This window comes from Peromyscus californicus, unplaced genomic scaffold (assembly GCF_007827085.1).
Source record: "Peromyscus californicus insignis strain IS unplaced genomic scaffold, ASM782708v3 Scaffold_4__1_contigs__length_199733344, whole genome shotgun sequence".
NCBI classification, from domain to species: domain Eukaryota; kingdom Metazoa; phylum Chordata; class Mammalia; order Rodentia; family Cricetidae; genus Peromyscus; species Peromyscus californicus.
Genome location: NW_026294562.1, coordinates 102917624 through 102932594, shown reverse-complemented (window position 1 = coordinate 102932594; position 14971 = coordinate 102917624). Strand labels below are relative to the sequence as shown.

Here is a 14971-nt window from a genome sequence, read left to right as displayed (position 1 = left end):
CAAAGTCTAAATCCACCACGCAGCTTAATGTGCCACTTGCAGAGGCCTCATTCCCACCATACTGCAGATCGAGCACGCACGCTAGGAACCCACCAGTAGCTCAAACCGGCAGCTGCCCCTCATTTGAGAGAGACAATTAGGAAGCTGTTTTTAGCTCTGTTTTAGAATCTTTTCTCAGGTTTTTAGGTGGAAACTCTTGCCACCACGTTGAATGCCATTTGTAGCTAGAGTTTTCCTGCCTGGCCCACAGTCAGGACAAATCTCTCTCACCTGCCAGTCCCACAGCCACTCAGACCCGACCAAGTAAACACAGAGACTTATATTGGTTACAAACTGTATGGCCGTGGCAAGCTTCTTGCTAACTGTTCTTACAGGTTAAATTAATCCATTTCTATAAATCTATACCTTGCCACATGGCTCGTGGCTTGCCAGCATCTTCACATGCTGTTTGTCATCGTGGCGGCTGGCAGTGTCTCTCTGACTCAGCCTTCCACTTCCCAGCTTTATTCTCCTCCTTGTCCCGCCTATACTTCCTGCCTAGCCAATGGCCAATCAGTGATTTATTTACTGACCAATCAGCAACACACTTGACATACAGACCATCCCACAGCACCAGCCTGCAGCCTGGGCTACAGAGTGAGTTCCAGGATAGGCTCCAAAGCTACACAGAGAAACCCTGTCTCGGGGAAAAAAGAAAAAAAAAAAAAGCCATGGTGGTAATTTTTCTTCCTTAGGAGGAGAAAGTGTTCAGTATTTCAAAAGTATATTAGCTGTATATATATTTGTAGATGTCTTGTATCAAATTTAAAGAAATCTGCATGTATTCCTAGTTTGCTGAGAGGTTTTTGTTTGTTTGTTTTCTGTGAATCAGTATTGAATTTTATTTCTTTTTTAAAAACATCTATTGGGCCGGGCAGTGGTGGCATATACCTTTAATCCCAGCACTCGGAAGGCAGAGGCAGGCAGATATCAGTGAGTTCAAGGCCAGCCTGGTCTACAGAGAAAGTTCCAGGACAAGTTCCAAAGCTACAGAGAAACCCTGTCTCAGAAAAAAAAAAAAATCTATTGGGCTGGTAATTACATAGATTGATTTTTATTGGTGGGAAGGTGAAAAAAAATTTTTGAGACAGGGTCTTACCATGTCTCTCTGGCTGACCTGGAACTCACAGAGTTGTGCCTGCCTCTGCCTGTCTCTCCAGTATTGGGATTAAAGACATGTACCACCAGCCTGTACAACAGATGGAAGGGGTAGGGTCCCATGTTTCTTTATCTGAAAGGTTGAGAGAACTTCGGATGGACTTCTCAGTGTTGAGTCAGTCTTGCGTTCCCGGGACAAGACCCCTGCTGGCCATGATGGTCCAGGAATTGAATTTGCTGACGTTGTGTGGAGGGATTTTGCTTCAATGTCCAGGAGGTGATTGGTGTAATGTCTTCCTCTGTGGTGGTGTTCCTGTGAGGACTGTCAATCAAGGCTGTGCTTGCCTCACGAGTTCAGGGGTGTTCAGTGTTCACTGCTCTTCTGTTTCCTGGGAAAGTTTGATACTGCCTCACTTCTTAAGTGTTGGAAGACAATGTTATGAAGCCACCAGAGCCTGGAATTTTCTTTGTGTGAAGAGGTTGGAATCAGGAAAGTTGGAATCTTGGAGGAAGGGCCTCTTAGTCTTTAGACCTAAGACTTAGACCCAAGAAAGATCTGCTGCTGAATTTCCAGTATCTGTGAGTTCAGTTGGCCTTGCAGAGCTCAGACAGATCTTTGAAGAGAGGACCCGCCAAATGGGTCAGAAAGTTCCAGGACAAGTTGGGCTGCTTTATGAATGTGGAAAATGTGCCATTTGGATTCACATGCTAACCAAAGTAAAGCTTCCATTTTGCCGTCCCCAGGAATCACAGCAGCTAGGGAAGCAAGGGAGCCCCGCCCCCCTCCCTGCTGTCCAGGTCCTCATAGCCGCCACCTCCTTGTCATTATCTGACAGACTGGCTGTTAGCTGGCTAACCCCTCCCCAGTCCCTGCTAGACTGCCCTGAGAGAACTGTTCATGCGAGTGTTGTCCCCCACTCCTATGTTTACTTTCATGTGACCTTTCTCACCCATCCTGCCACGGACATGGGGGAGGGGCCCAGGCACCAGGTGAAGGAGAGTGCTGCCGCAGGCTGAACTCATCCCATCTCAGCTGCTCTCAGCTCCTCGATGGGATGTCTGTTCTGTACCTCTCTCTTATGAGATAGCTGGTTAGCTTTCCGCTCCATGCAGGCTTCCCAGCACCAGGGCTAGAAAGAGCTTGCATGTTGCAAAGTTAGGCTGAAGGTCCGTGTGACTGAAACACTGTGAGTGAGCAGAAGGGCAGCATGAGCTGGGGTGGGAAACGATGGGAGACGTGGAGAGGGGACCAGCCACTCGGGCCTCAGCAGCCTGGCTAAGGAGTTGGTTACGTTCCAGTCGGATCTTTTCTGCGGCGTTAGCACTGGAAGCTGTCTGGGGAGCACCGGAGTGCACGGTGGGGAAGATGCCCAGACCTGACCCCTCCGAGGTCAGGTGATCTCACCACCTTTCCTCCGTCTCTTTGTCGTTTCAGAGGTCGTGTTCTCATCTTACCCTGGATTTTCAACCTCAGAGGTAAGCAGAACTGCTACTTCATGTTTGTGTTTGTTTGTTTGTTGGTCCTTCTAGGGATCGAACCCACGGCCTTACACTGACAGGATGAGCGCTGTCCCCTGAGCTACACTTGCAGCCTCACCTGGATTCTTTCTCAGCCGATACAGGAAAAGTCTTATCAATAGTTGTACTCCGAAGGTGAAGAATGACAAGGGCATTAAATAGTAACAAGTTAACAGAGCCACAAGAGACGATTCTGTAGATCACACTAAGTAAACACGTCTTTGCTGAGCTCCTACTATGGGTCAGCCCTGTGCTGCTGACGTTGGGGAGGTGCTGGGGGAACTGACTAGGCCCTGACCTCACTGGTCACAGACTTGCCCCCAGGCCTTCAGATACTGTTCAGTAGAGTGCAGTGACAGCCACTGCCTCGGATGATAACTGGGACTGCCAGGATGGAGCTCACAAGAGCTCTCTCACAAAGGCCTCAGAAAGTAGATTTCCGGTGAGTTACATTGCTGCCCTGACCTGAGCCTTGCTGTCAAAGGTGTACCGTTCGATTTTGTCAACACAGAAGGCTGGTTTTTGACTCAGGGCAGAGCTCACTAACCAAGCTCATGGAGACTGACACATGTAGATTAAATATTGATGCATCCAACTGCAACAAGATGTGCATGTCTACACCCAGCCAACCTTGAGAGATAAGCCACCTCCTCACCCATATGACTGTGTGAGAAATTGGACTGGTTAACTACAGCTGCACAACAAAACCACTGACTGACTTCAGTTCAGCTGATTACATCCTAAAATTATTGGAGCTAGCAAGGCGGTTCTGCTGGCTTTGCAGGCCAGCTGGGAACTGAGCTTTCAAGGATAGGGCTTGCCCTGGCTCGCCACACCATCTTTACACCCTGGTCGTAACAACAGGGCAGTTTCAGGTCTCAAGAGAGCAAGCAAGCGTGGAGGAGTGTGAAATTCAAATGTGTCACATTGGCCACATTCTATTGTCAAAGCGTATTAGAGGGACAGGGTGACATTAGAGCACACTAACCAACCCAGAGTTTAAGGTCAAGTTTAGGGAGAGAATTCCTAAGAAAACTGCCCTCACTTTAGGTGCCAGTCATGAAGGAGGAAGAAGACAGTAAGCTATCCACACTGTGACCACCTAGCTACAAATCTGGGAGTCCCCACAACCCCCCCGAGGGTCAATAATTTTCTAGAACTCAGAGAACTTGAGAAAGGGCCATGCGCAAACAACTGCAGTAGTAATATAAAGGACAAAAAATGAGGCCAGCAAAGTGAGAAGAAGGCTCATAAGGTGAGACCTGGAAGGTCCTACCTGTAAAACTTCTGCACCCTCCCAACACCTCAAAGTACTTACCGACCAGGAAGCTCTTCTGAGCCTTAGCGCACAGCTTTTGTAGAGGGTCTTCTCAGATGCATGTTTGAATTCAGAGCCCCCTCCTCCAACCTGGCCTGACCAGCGCCCCCCCTTCCTCATCCCATTAATAGAATGGAAATGTGGTTCAAGGAACCCTGGCTAACAGACAAACCATCACTTAGGAAATTCTCAGGGCTTTAGAAGCTCAGTGCCAGGAGTCTGGAGCAGGCAGAAACCAGATCAATTCTTCACCACAAGGCAGCCAATCTACTTTTAGGAGTGTAGAAACGGCAGCTGCTCATTTGAGTGGGCAGTGTCAAGGGTCATACTGCCAAAGTTCATTCCCATTGGATGGAAGGGCCTGTGGCCAGGGATGTGCCTTGGAAATCAATGACAGTTGGCAGGATGGTCAGTGCTCTCAGCTCAGTACCTGGAAACCTAGAAGGGTCTCTCTCTCTCTGTAAACGTCAGATTCATGTCCCTCTAGGAGACGGCCAGTCATGCCCTCAGCTCAGTGTCCTCTGAGCCTGATTCTCTGGGTTTTCCTGGTCTGTGCTTTACTCTGACTTCCCTTTCTGCTTACCCAGTCTTGCCCCAGTTCTGACGCTGGAGGGTCCTAACAGGCCAGACTCCTGCCACCTCCTTCCTCAAAAGTTCAGGGAGACAAGTGGTGGTCAAGAAGGAAATAATTTATTGTGCAGTGTACCCACACTGAGAAGAAACAGGGGGACCAGTGGCTAACCCCTGTCCTTGGGCTACTGAGAAGAGCCCAGGCTATGCAGGGAAGGACAAAAGACAGTGGGGTGGGGCCATAAGTATACACAGTCCATCAGTCTTGGTCCATCTCTGAGTGCCTCATAGCTTCAGGTCTGGTTCTGGAGGTCCTGTGGTCTCTCAAAAAATTATTGCTTGGTGGTGGGGGTTGGCTCAGTCATAAGATGACCATTCCCACTCAAGGGGCAGCCTCCACTACCTTATGGGGTAATTGCTTCTCCCTCTGTTCCCATGGTGGAGTAATCTGCCTGCAGTCTGTGTCTAGAATCTTGAAGATGTCTTAATTATTCTTAGTGTCTTGTGCCTTGAAGGTGATGGGAGAGGTCAGGTAAGTTTAGGGCTGATCTTCTGTGACCGGTTTTCAGATGGATACCCCTTAAATGTGTATGTGTGGAGTTGAGCAGAGATGTGACCCCAAGCTGAGAGTTGCACAGGAGAGAGCCGTAGTCCCCTAAGGGGCCAGAGGCAGCCCTTCAATCCCATCACAGGGCTGAAAAGTAGAGGAGACTGCTGTGTGCTGTCACTCTGCCCCCGGCTCCGTCAGATTGCAGGGTGACCTGGACCAGAGGAGCCATGGAGGTTTCCCAAAGTATCACTCATCTGTGTTTACCTCACGCTGGCCTGTCTCATGTGTGTGACTTCACAAAATATTTGGCCCAGAGTAGTTGCTGCACACATGTTCATCTGTCGAAGAAAGGGCAGTAGAGTGATTGTATCAAGATCATACAGCCGTTAGTGGCACTTGGGACATCCGGTTCATCTTAGCCCAATATCTACCCTCCCCATGCCCTCTGACTCCATGTGAGTGTTTGGCATGGTTAATCCGTCAGTTTCAGTTGTGTGCTTGGTCCTACGTTGGCCCTGAGGCACTCCGGGCTGGAGGGGAGCCATCCTATCATCAGGCTGAGCCTAGCTCAGGTTGGTCAGGACTTAGCCGTTGTTCACCCTGAATGAGAACTGGGGGCTGAGGACCTGGGTGCTGGGAGTCCCCGGTTCAGTCCCTTTCCACCCTACCTCTTCTGGCCAAGGCGACTGATTGCCTTTATCAGTGCAAACACTTCCTCTACCTTCGGGGGAAATTTCAGCTGAGTAGCACAGAAGGGGTGGCCAGGGCCAAGGCGCCTTGGGGCTGGGGCTGGAGAAAGGGCAGGAACCTCTGGTGTCTGCAGCATTCCTGTAGTCTGTGGCCCCAGAGAACTTGAAATTGGAACTTGGGAGACTGGAGGATTAGCTCGTGTGACCTCAAAGAACATGGAGTCAGAATTCTGGCCTTTATGACCCCGGATGTCTCTTTGGCCAGACGCTCTTACAGAGGTCTTTTCTCCACACCCAATAGAAAGGGCATTTGGCTGTTGACAGCCTCAATGTTTTCTTTTTTAATCATTGTGACACTTTGACTCTGACTTTTTTTTTCCTTCTAAGACAGCCAAGATATGTTCCCTTCCTCCCATATTTGAGATTCTTCCTGTGAAGTCACTGAAAGCGAGGAACCAGACATTGGCCCCACCTTTCCCAGAGCTCAGATACCTTAGCCTGGCCTACAACAAGGTAACTAACTGCCTTTGCTCTTTCCTTGGGGCATGGATGGAAGAGATGTGACCCGTTCTGACCTGAAGTCCAGCAGTTTCTTCCCTGCATCCAAGTGTGTGCTCCTGGCTCTCAGGGTAGGGAGGGTTATGTGGCACTTGCCACATACTAGCTTCTGTGCTAGGCACTGGGAGTAACGGTGTGAAAAGACCTCGAGACTGCGGCTGTAGCTTGGTTACAGAGTGCCTGCTCGGCATGTGTGAAACCCAGGGCTCAGTGCCCACTGTTGCATAAAGTAGGTGTGGTGGCACATCCCTGTGATCCCACCATGTGGGAGGTAGTGGCACGAGAATCAAGATCAGCTGCCTGGTGAGTTTGAGGTTAGCCTGAGCAAGAGACACTGTGTAAAAGAGAAAGCCATCGTCTTTCAGAGCTTGTCAGTTCAGGAGATGGCACTGGACAGGCGGTCACAATGTAAGCGTGTTTGCTGCTGAGGGATGACACAGCACTGTGAGGTAGTGTGTGCTGCTTGGTCTGACCTAACGTCTGGCCGAGGAAAAGTGGTATCCAAGCTTAGATCTGAATCATTGGGTTTCATCAGGTGAAGGGAGGTTGGGGGACACAACAGGTTGAAAAGTCCACATGTGGACTTCAGCTGTTTTCCCTCTATCTAGAATCCAGACCTTGTTTGATTTTCTGTAGACCCTCGGTGGTTTATTTTTTGGTGCCGGACGACAAACCCAAGTTCTCATGCACACTAAGCATGTGTTCACCTACGGAGCTACACCCCAGCCCAGCCCTGAAGTATTTTTAATTTTTCCTGTGATTTTGTCTCTGACCTGTGGGTTCCTTGGGCATCAGTTGGCTAATTTCCAAATCTTCTAGGTGTCTTAGATTTGTTGATTTCTAATTCATTCTCTCGCCAGGTAAACATGATTTATAAGATTTCTTTCTTTTTAAAGTCTACTTAAACTGGTTTTGAGGTTCCCTCTAAAATTGATTGTTCCGTGAGCACCGAGAGCACCAGGTATCTGCAGCTGTGGAGATAGTGTTGATGGATGTCAGTCGAGATAAGATATCGGCGGCGGCATCACTACTATTCCCTGTACTCTTGCTTAGCAGTCACCGAGAGCAGTGTTTTCAAGTATCTACTCAGGGGTCTGGGGTCGACTCAGTGAGTAAGCTGCTTGCTACACAAGTGTGAGGCCCTGAGTTCAAACCCCAGCACTCACATCAAAGCCAGCTGTGGCAGCACACGTCTGTAGCCCAGGTGCTGGAGAACAGCTACCGCAGGTGGATCCTAGGGCCACCCAGGAAGACACCAGATGCCAACATCAGGCCTCCACACACACATGCGCAGGCAAGTGCACCCACACACGAAGAGAGAAATCCACTCCTGGCCATAGTTTTGTTCTTTTCTACCTTTAGTTCTGTCGTTTTGAAACCGTTAGCAGGGGCAGCTGCATTTAGCACACGTCTACCTACCATGCGGTCCAATTGTGAATCACCTCCCTCTGCTTCTGATAATGCCCCTTGTATTGCGGTCTTCTTTGTCTGATCCTAACATGGCTGTGGCACCTTCAGATGCTTCCTCTTCACATGGTCTGTCCCTGTCTCCCCTTACACAGCAGCCTGTCATCTGTACTGAAGCGCATCCCTTTCAGACCACAGCGACCTGACCTTTGCTGGGCTGTGAGGGTGGTTCTCTGCTGTTCCCATCTGCAGCTCCCGTTAGCATTTCTGCCTCCCAGTAGACTGCTGTTGCTTGTTCCGTGGCGCTTGCCAGGAACCAAGGTAGGAACCAAGGTGGACTACAACCTCAGTCTTGGGCAGCACTGTGGCCCTGCATCTCCGAGACGGACGTTGTCATGGTCCTACTGTGCAGATTTCTACTGTGCAGGACCCAGGTGCTTTCCTACTCGACCTCAGGAGTAGCAAGTGCTCCCTCTCCCAGATGCCATGCTTGGGACTGCTTCCTTCTGGGCAGCAGGGGGCCACTGCCTCTCCTGCAAGGGCAGCTCTTCTCCAGGCACACGGTATGCTGCTCGGTGCCGTGCCTCGATGAAGCTTTCTGTGGTCCTCTCATACCCACACACCATCACCACACCCTCAGGAGCCTCACTGCCATACTCTGAGCCACAGCTGGACGTCAACCATTCATTACAACCTTTAGTTGATTAGTCCTTACAGCAGATGTAGCCCCGGCAGGGACCACAGGAGAGACAGTGTCTCACTCACCCTGGAGATGCCCTGCTTTCCTCTCTGCCAGCTTGCCTGACTTGTTCTTGTTGGGGTAACACTCCCTCATCTCGTGTCCTCATCATGACTGTCATTTTCCTGTGTGGCAGTTAACTCTAGCACTGTGGTGGTTAGCTCTTGTCAGGCAGGTCCTGCACAGACCGTCAGGCTCCACTTGTTTAAGTGCCAGGCTTTGTTCTGCTTACACGTGTATCCTTAGAGTCCAGAACAACTTGATGCATGGCGGGCTCTCAGGAAGTCTTCATGAGTGCTGCTCGCAGCTCACCACAGACACAGCTACATGTGTTGAAATGAGTGTTTGGTTCACCAGAGGTACAAGTCTACCTCCAAACAGAACTTCTCTCCCTAAGATGTTCACTCAGAAGTGCCGTGCCAAAAGCAAAACAGTCACTTTAACTCGAACTTTAACCAGCATTTATTTAGCTCACAGAATTGATTGCTATATTGTCTTTAACCCAGTGAGGTTGGGCAGAAATCAGAGGTTATCACTGAAAGAGGTGTCTCTCTGATGTCATATGACTCACCCTATAGGGAGCAGCTAGCCTAGGGCCAGATTCTGCTTGCCAATCAGCCAGAACCCTGAGTCCATGCCTTTCAGCTAGGGCTTGGCGTCACAGAACATATACTACACATACACCCTAGGTGCCACTCAGCTCCCTTCGTATTTTAACTATAAACAGGATCTTATATCTTGTCTGAATTAATTTACACTTCCACTCCCCATCTGAAGTGCTTGTCTCTCATTGCCTCGTTTACCCAGAGGCTTGGGCCATCCTGGGCCACCATTACATAGACCACAGGCAACTCTGGAGACTGAGCCTCCTTCTCTGGACGCTAGCACATAGGTCCACAAGCTTTTTGTAACGTGTTTTCAGCATGCTGGGCATGCGTTCTACCACTGAGCTACATCCCCAAGCCCTGCAATTTTTTTTTTTTAATAAAGGGCCAGATGATATATCAGTCTGTTGTAGCTACTTAGTTCTGCAAAGGCACTATGACCACAAAGGAGAAAGACTGTGATCTATTAAAATATGAGTGAGCAGACGGCTTGGTCAGCCTCTGGACTGAGTGGCTTTTATATTTCCAGGTACATTCAACAAGGATAGCACTTCATGGTGTGTTAAAATTATACACAATCAAATTTCAGAGTCCATAAATAAAACTTTACTGGAAAAGAAGCACTCTGGCTATTTGCTTGTGACTTGTCCAGGACTGAGTCAGGAGCAGAGAGTCCGTCCCAACACTTAGCGCCTGGCTCTTCACAGGAAGCTTTTAGTGGCCTGTGGTCGGTCTAGAGAATCGGTGTTGGCTAGCTGAATGAACAACCATGAGAGATGCCATTTGCTCCAGGGCAGTCCAGTGAGGATCCAGGAGCCAAACAGAAGAGTCTGTCCTTCCCCTCCCCCCACTTGTGCCTCCTGTGTCCCTGCACTGAACCCCACTCCAGGCTCCTCTGATTCCACCCCACTGCTGTCCTCACGTTCTAGCTACTCTGTTCAACAATGCTTGTCTAACTTTGGTCATGCAGTCTGGCCTGACCACTTACAGGCTAAGTGCACAGGGCACTGTAGCCCCTGGCCCCAGCCAGCCATGAGGTGTCCCTTGCTGTGGCTCAGCTTCATCCCACTGATAAGTGGGCCCCTGGCCTCTGGTGCTCTTCCCTCAGTCCATCGGTGCTTAGGGCTGATGGCAAGGAATAGCAGGAGTACTGCTGATGGAATGCGGGAGTGTGCAGGTTTGCCCTGAGGAAGACGGTGTATCCAAAGCCAGTGCTGGGCCTACCCTCAAGGCTCTTCGAGACAAAGGCCTTTTGACCAGTACCCTTGGCACTCTCATATCCAGTGTGGATAAGAGAGAGATTTTAAAGATGCAGCAAGGGGTGGGGTGGGGGGCTGGAGAGATGGCTCAGCTGTAAAGAGCACCACGTGGCCACTCACAACCAACTGTAACTCCAGTTCCAGGAAGATCCAACACCCTCTTCTGGCCTCTGAGGTCACTGCACACATGTAGTGTACAGACATACATGCAGGCAAAACACCCATACATGTAAAATAGTAAAACACATTTTCCAACAATGAAGCAGTGGTGGCAGAATCTTTAGACAGAGGGCAAAGTGTCTGGGCCCGAGCAGGTGATGGTGCAGGGATAAGGCATTGCCTGCTGTCCATCACTCCCACATCTGTTCTGCAGCCGTCCTTGCTAGCCAGCCCCTCCCACCTGGGTGGGGAGCACCAACTAACATGTCTCCTGCACTTGTTCCAGATTGCGAAGGAGGATGCTGTCCTGCCAGCAGCGCTCTTCCCCTCTCTCTGTGAGCTTGTCTTCCACAACAACCCTCTGGTGGCGCACACACGAGGTGGGTGACCACAGGTCTGTCCCCGGCCCAGTGCTCAGGGTTAGCCCTAGGACCCTCGCTGTCACCTTAGATGCTAGGCTAAACTTGTTGGTGGGGTGTGGGGGTGGGGTGGGGTGAGAAGGGGAGGCTCAGCTACCCTGGAGAATGGAGCCCCTGCTTTGCACCTGCTGCCCCAACAGCAGCCATGGCAAACAGGCATTAACCTTAACAACTTTGGTGGAAACCAAAGTTCACAGTGGTTATGATCTGCTCAAGATCACTCGGGGGAAAAAAAACTGGGAATTTGGAATTCTCTAGCCCTTACTTGAGCTCTGTAAGCTGCACCCTGATTGCAGAGCAGGGCTGTGTGGCGGGCGCAGCTGCAGGGCTGTGTGGCGGGCGCAGCTGCAGGGCTGTGTGGCGGGCGCAGCTGCAGGGCTGTGTGGCGGGCGCAGCTGCAGGGCTGTGTGGCGGGCGCAGCTGCAGGGCTGTGTGGCGGGCGCAGCTGCAGGGCTGTGTGGCGGGCGCAGCTGCAGGGCTGTGTGGCTGCGGGCGCAGCTGCAGGGCTCTGCCAGCATTCTGAATGCAGTTCTGTTGTGGAGCCCACCATCTTCTGGCCCAGACCTCACAGCTGGAGGTGTGTTAGAGTCCCGGGCCTGTTGTCACACCAGCGGGGTGCTAAGCCTTGCTGCACTTCGTCACCGTCACCGAAGCCTCTGTGTGCCACTTCCCTTGCTCATAGAATAGGAATAATATGGCACCTACTTCCCGTGGTTGAAAAGAGAAGTACACTTACACTAACACATCAAAGTAACTGAACAGTGCAAACACACAGTAAGCCCCAGGAGATACTAGCTAATCGTCATTTTTTTTTCCTTCACAACACCAGGGATCCCACCACTGCTCAAGAGCTTCCTCCAGGAGCGCCTGGGCATCCGCTTAGTTCGAAGGAAACTGGTAAAATCTAAACACCATATTTTGATGCCTCGGAAGGAATCACGAAAGGTAAGCCTTCCAACAGGGGCCTAGCCCTGGGGAGGTGGAGCCTACTTTCACATACACCTGGCTGGGCATGAGAAGACCCCTGCCCAACCAAACCTGGAAGCTCTCTCTCCGTTGACTCGCGTGCCTTCTTCCTTGTTAGACACAGCTAGAAGCAGGGTGGTAAGACAGAAGGCCTCAACAAGAGGAGGGATAGCCTTGGGTCAGTGACCCCCTAATTTAGAGAAACTAGGGCCGGAGAAGTGGGGGAGAAATCAGCCTTCAGGTTAGAGCCATCACTGTCCATAGCTGTCTGAACTTGGCAAGAGTTCTGACCTTGGAGCTGCTGCTGTCTCGGCTCTGGAGCCTCCCAGGGCTGCTTCAGGGCTGGGTGAAAGGAGGCGTGAAGCCACTGAAGAGCCCAAGCCCTTCGCCACACATGCTCCGGTGAAAGTTACAGCTCTGGGGTGTCAGGACTGGATACACAGCCCCTGCCGCAGGCAGGCTGAATTCTCTCACTCCCAGCGGGTTCTTAGCCTCACCTCTGGGGGCCATGAATTAATAATTATCATCCTCTTGATCTGAAGCAATTTCAAACAATCTGTGGACACTGCTGGTCCCCCAGGGAAGACACATCTGTCCCTCGCCATCTGCTCTGTGGCTGCTTCTGTCTGACCAAGCTCTTAAGCTCTCAAAGGAGGAGAGCAGGGTTTAAAGCCAGAAATAGAAATTCCTAGGGTTTCTGTGGCCTGCTCTGAGATCTACCACCTCCCTGCACACCCGCCATCTGGCGGGGGAGCATGTTCAGGAGCTAGATGCTGGGTACAGGCCTCTGTCTCCTAAGTGGTCCATGGCCAGTCCTCCACAGAGCACTCACACCTCTGCCCTCACTCTTCTCCCAAGAAAACAGGCTCAGCTCACCAAATACAAGTCAGTGTTGGGTTCAGGGTGCCTCTCCCCCCTCCTCCTGTTCAAGGGTCTGAGTAATTGAGGTCTTAACAAACACAGTACCAGCTGGTGAGAAATAGAGCACTAGGGTACATCTAGGCACACACACCACCTGACCCCAGAACATGGCGTGGGCCTAAAGCCGACTGGGATAGCAGTCTGTCTGCAGTGTGCTGAGAGGTGCAGCTACCCACGCAGGTCCGCAGGTCCGTCCTGGGACTTTTCCTCCTCGGCTCCCTGGACAAAGGCTACAGGCCCTGTTCAGGCATGGGCAGGAGGTCGGGCCACCAGTGAGGCAGGGCTGAAGACTGTCAGTTCACCTGCGGGAGGGGCCTAGGAAAGTAGGGCATACTTGAGGAGTCTTTCTCCAGTAGCTCTCCATCCCCCACCCACAGGCAGACAGAGGGAGGGAGACGCTGCCCCCCCCCCCCATGCTGGCAAGGGCTCCTGGTGTGTCCAAGCTGCCTTGCCCCTGTGACATGGGTTCTGGATCCATGCCCTTCAGGCTGCCATTCAAAACATGGACTCCTCACATACCAAAAAGAAAAAAACTTCTTAAAATGAAACTTACTTTAGAGAGGAGTGGTCCTTCCCACTCCTCAGATGGTGGATCCAGGTACAGGCTGGGCAGGGGTGTCTGCCCTGTTCATCAGGAAGCTGCCTCCAGGGATCCAGCTGTGTCTCAGCGCGCATGCTCCTAAGTGCAGCCCAGGGTCTTTCTGCTCCACTAGTCAGTCTGTAAACCTTGACACGAGGGCACAGCCGGCCCCGCCTCCTCACTGCCTACCCCAACCCCCCTGCAGGGAGACAGTGCAGGAAAGATGGTGAGAGGCCCTGCCAGTTAGGTAGCTCCACAGCTCCTGAGAAACTTGGCTCAGGAAAAGCAGGGCCACCACCACCTATAGGAATCCCTGAGGAACGGGAGAGGCATTGCTGAAGAGAGACACTGCCAGGAGCAGAGTGAGGTCAGGATACAAGTCATTTTACCCCTCTGACCTGGGAACGAGGCTAAAGGTTCCCATCTGTGTGACAGTGTCCACATGGAGGCCAGAGGACCACCCGTGGGAGCCGGTTCTTCCCCACTGAGCCGCCGCCGCCACCGCCGCCGTGGTGGTATAGAGCGAAGCTGTCCTCTGTGCAGGCCCATGTGACGGCCTTCCTGCCTGCCCAAACTGCACACACCCACTGTGCAGCCATCTGAGACTGGTGGGGCCCAGGACTCCCTCCGAACTATGGAGCCCATCTAACCCAGCCTTTCTCTTATGCAGGTGAAAACTCACATCCCCAAGGTGTCAAGGCATTCTCTGGTCCCCCACCACATGAGCTTGACCACGGACAAGCCTCCCTCAGGTCTTATGCGGGAGCCAGAGCCAGGAGCTGAAGTGCTGTCCTCTACCGAAAACACCACTCACGAGGCACTGCTGGCCACTGAGGGCTCCGAAGGCACTTCCCTCACTCACCGGACCTTTGTGCCGATGCCTCCCATCTGCTCCGACTCCACCGTACACAGTGAGCCGGTGTCCCACCCGAGCCGTGCAGCTGCCCTCTTGAGCCCAGAGCACCCATCAGATGAAGATGCCAAGAGTACGGAGTCCATCTTCCTGACCCAGGTACCTGTCCCCGGGTGCCTCCACCCCTGGCTGCAGTGTCCACAGGTTCCTGCTCTGAGCTACTGGCACTGCCCTGGGCTGCCCAGGACAGGCAGGGAAACCTGAAGGCCGTGCAGCTCTCAGGGACCCTTGATCGGGGCGACACAAGATCTAGTAGTCCAGCGGCACAGACAGCATCTCGGATCTCACTGCGATGTGGTGCTGGCCAGTTTGCAGAGGTGTGTCACTGCTCATGCCTTTGCTAAGAGCTATCTCACGTCTCAGGCTGCCCTGGGTCCTGGGAACCAAGATGGCGTAGCTACAGGTGCCACCTCCGAGGTGCTTATGGCCTAATGGGAACGCTGACAGAAACAGAACTGGCCATCTGTGCTGAGACTGGGGGAACCCAGGGACCAGCCGTGAGGAGGGATGCCTCTGTCCAAATCAGGATGAGCTGTGCTTCTCAGGCCAGGGGGACCTTAGCAAGGTGGAGATACTGGCAGAGAGAGCAAGAAGTGTGGTGCAGGAGGAACAAGTCAAACAGAAGTTTAGGAACCATGAATACCCAGTATCAATGCAGTAGTG

At 51.9% G+C, this 14971-nt stretch overlaps 2 protein-coding genes across 3 annotated transcripts in view; one reads left to right on the top strand and one right to left on the bottom strand.

The window, feature by feature from the left end:
* Positions 1-14971, top strand: part of Xrra1 (X-ray radiation resistance associated 1) — a 75032-nt gene that overhangs the window by 52091 nt on the left and 7970 nt on the right. Inside the window, exons 11-15 of the mRNA XM_052714181.1 lie at positions 2573-2613; positions 6170-6295; positions 10796-10889; positions 11758-11873; positions 14066-14407. Coding sequence (XP_052570141.1) covers positions 2573-2613; positions 6170-6295; positions 10796-10889; positions 11758-11873; positions 14066-14407 — 719 coding nt within the window. The remainder of the gene's footprint in view (positions 1-2572; positions 2614-6169; positions 6296-10795; positions 10890-11757; positions 11874-14065; positions 14408-14971) is intronic.
* The window catches only part of Rnf169 (ring finger protein 169), a 73124-nt gene continuing 71521 nt past the window's right edge, over positions 13369-14971 (bottom strand). For both annotated transcript variants that reach the window (XR_008213215.1, XR_008213216.1), the window contains one exon: positions 13369-13594. The gene's annotated coding sequence lies outside the window, so the exon portion shown is untranslated. The remainder of the gene's footprint in view (positions 13595-14971) is intronic.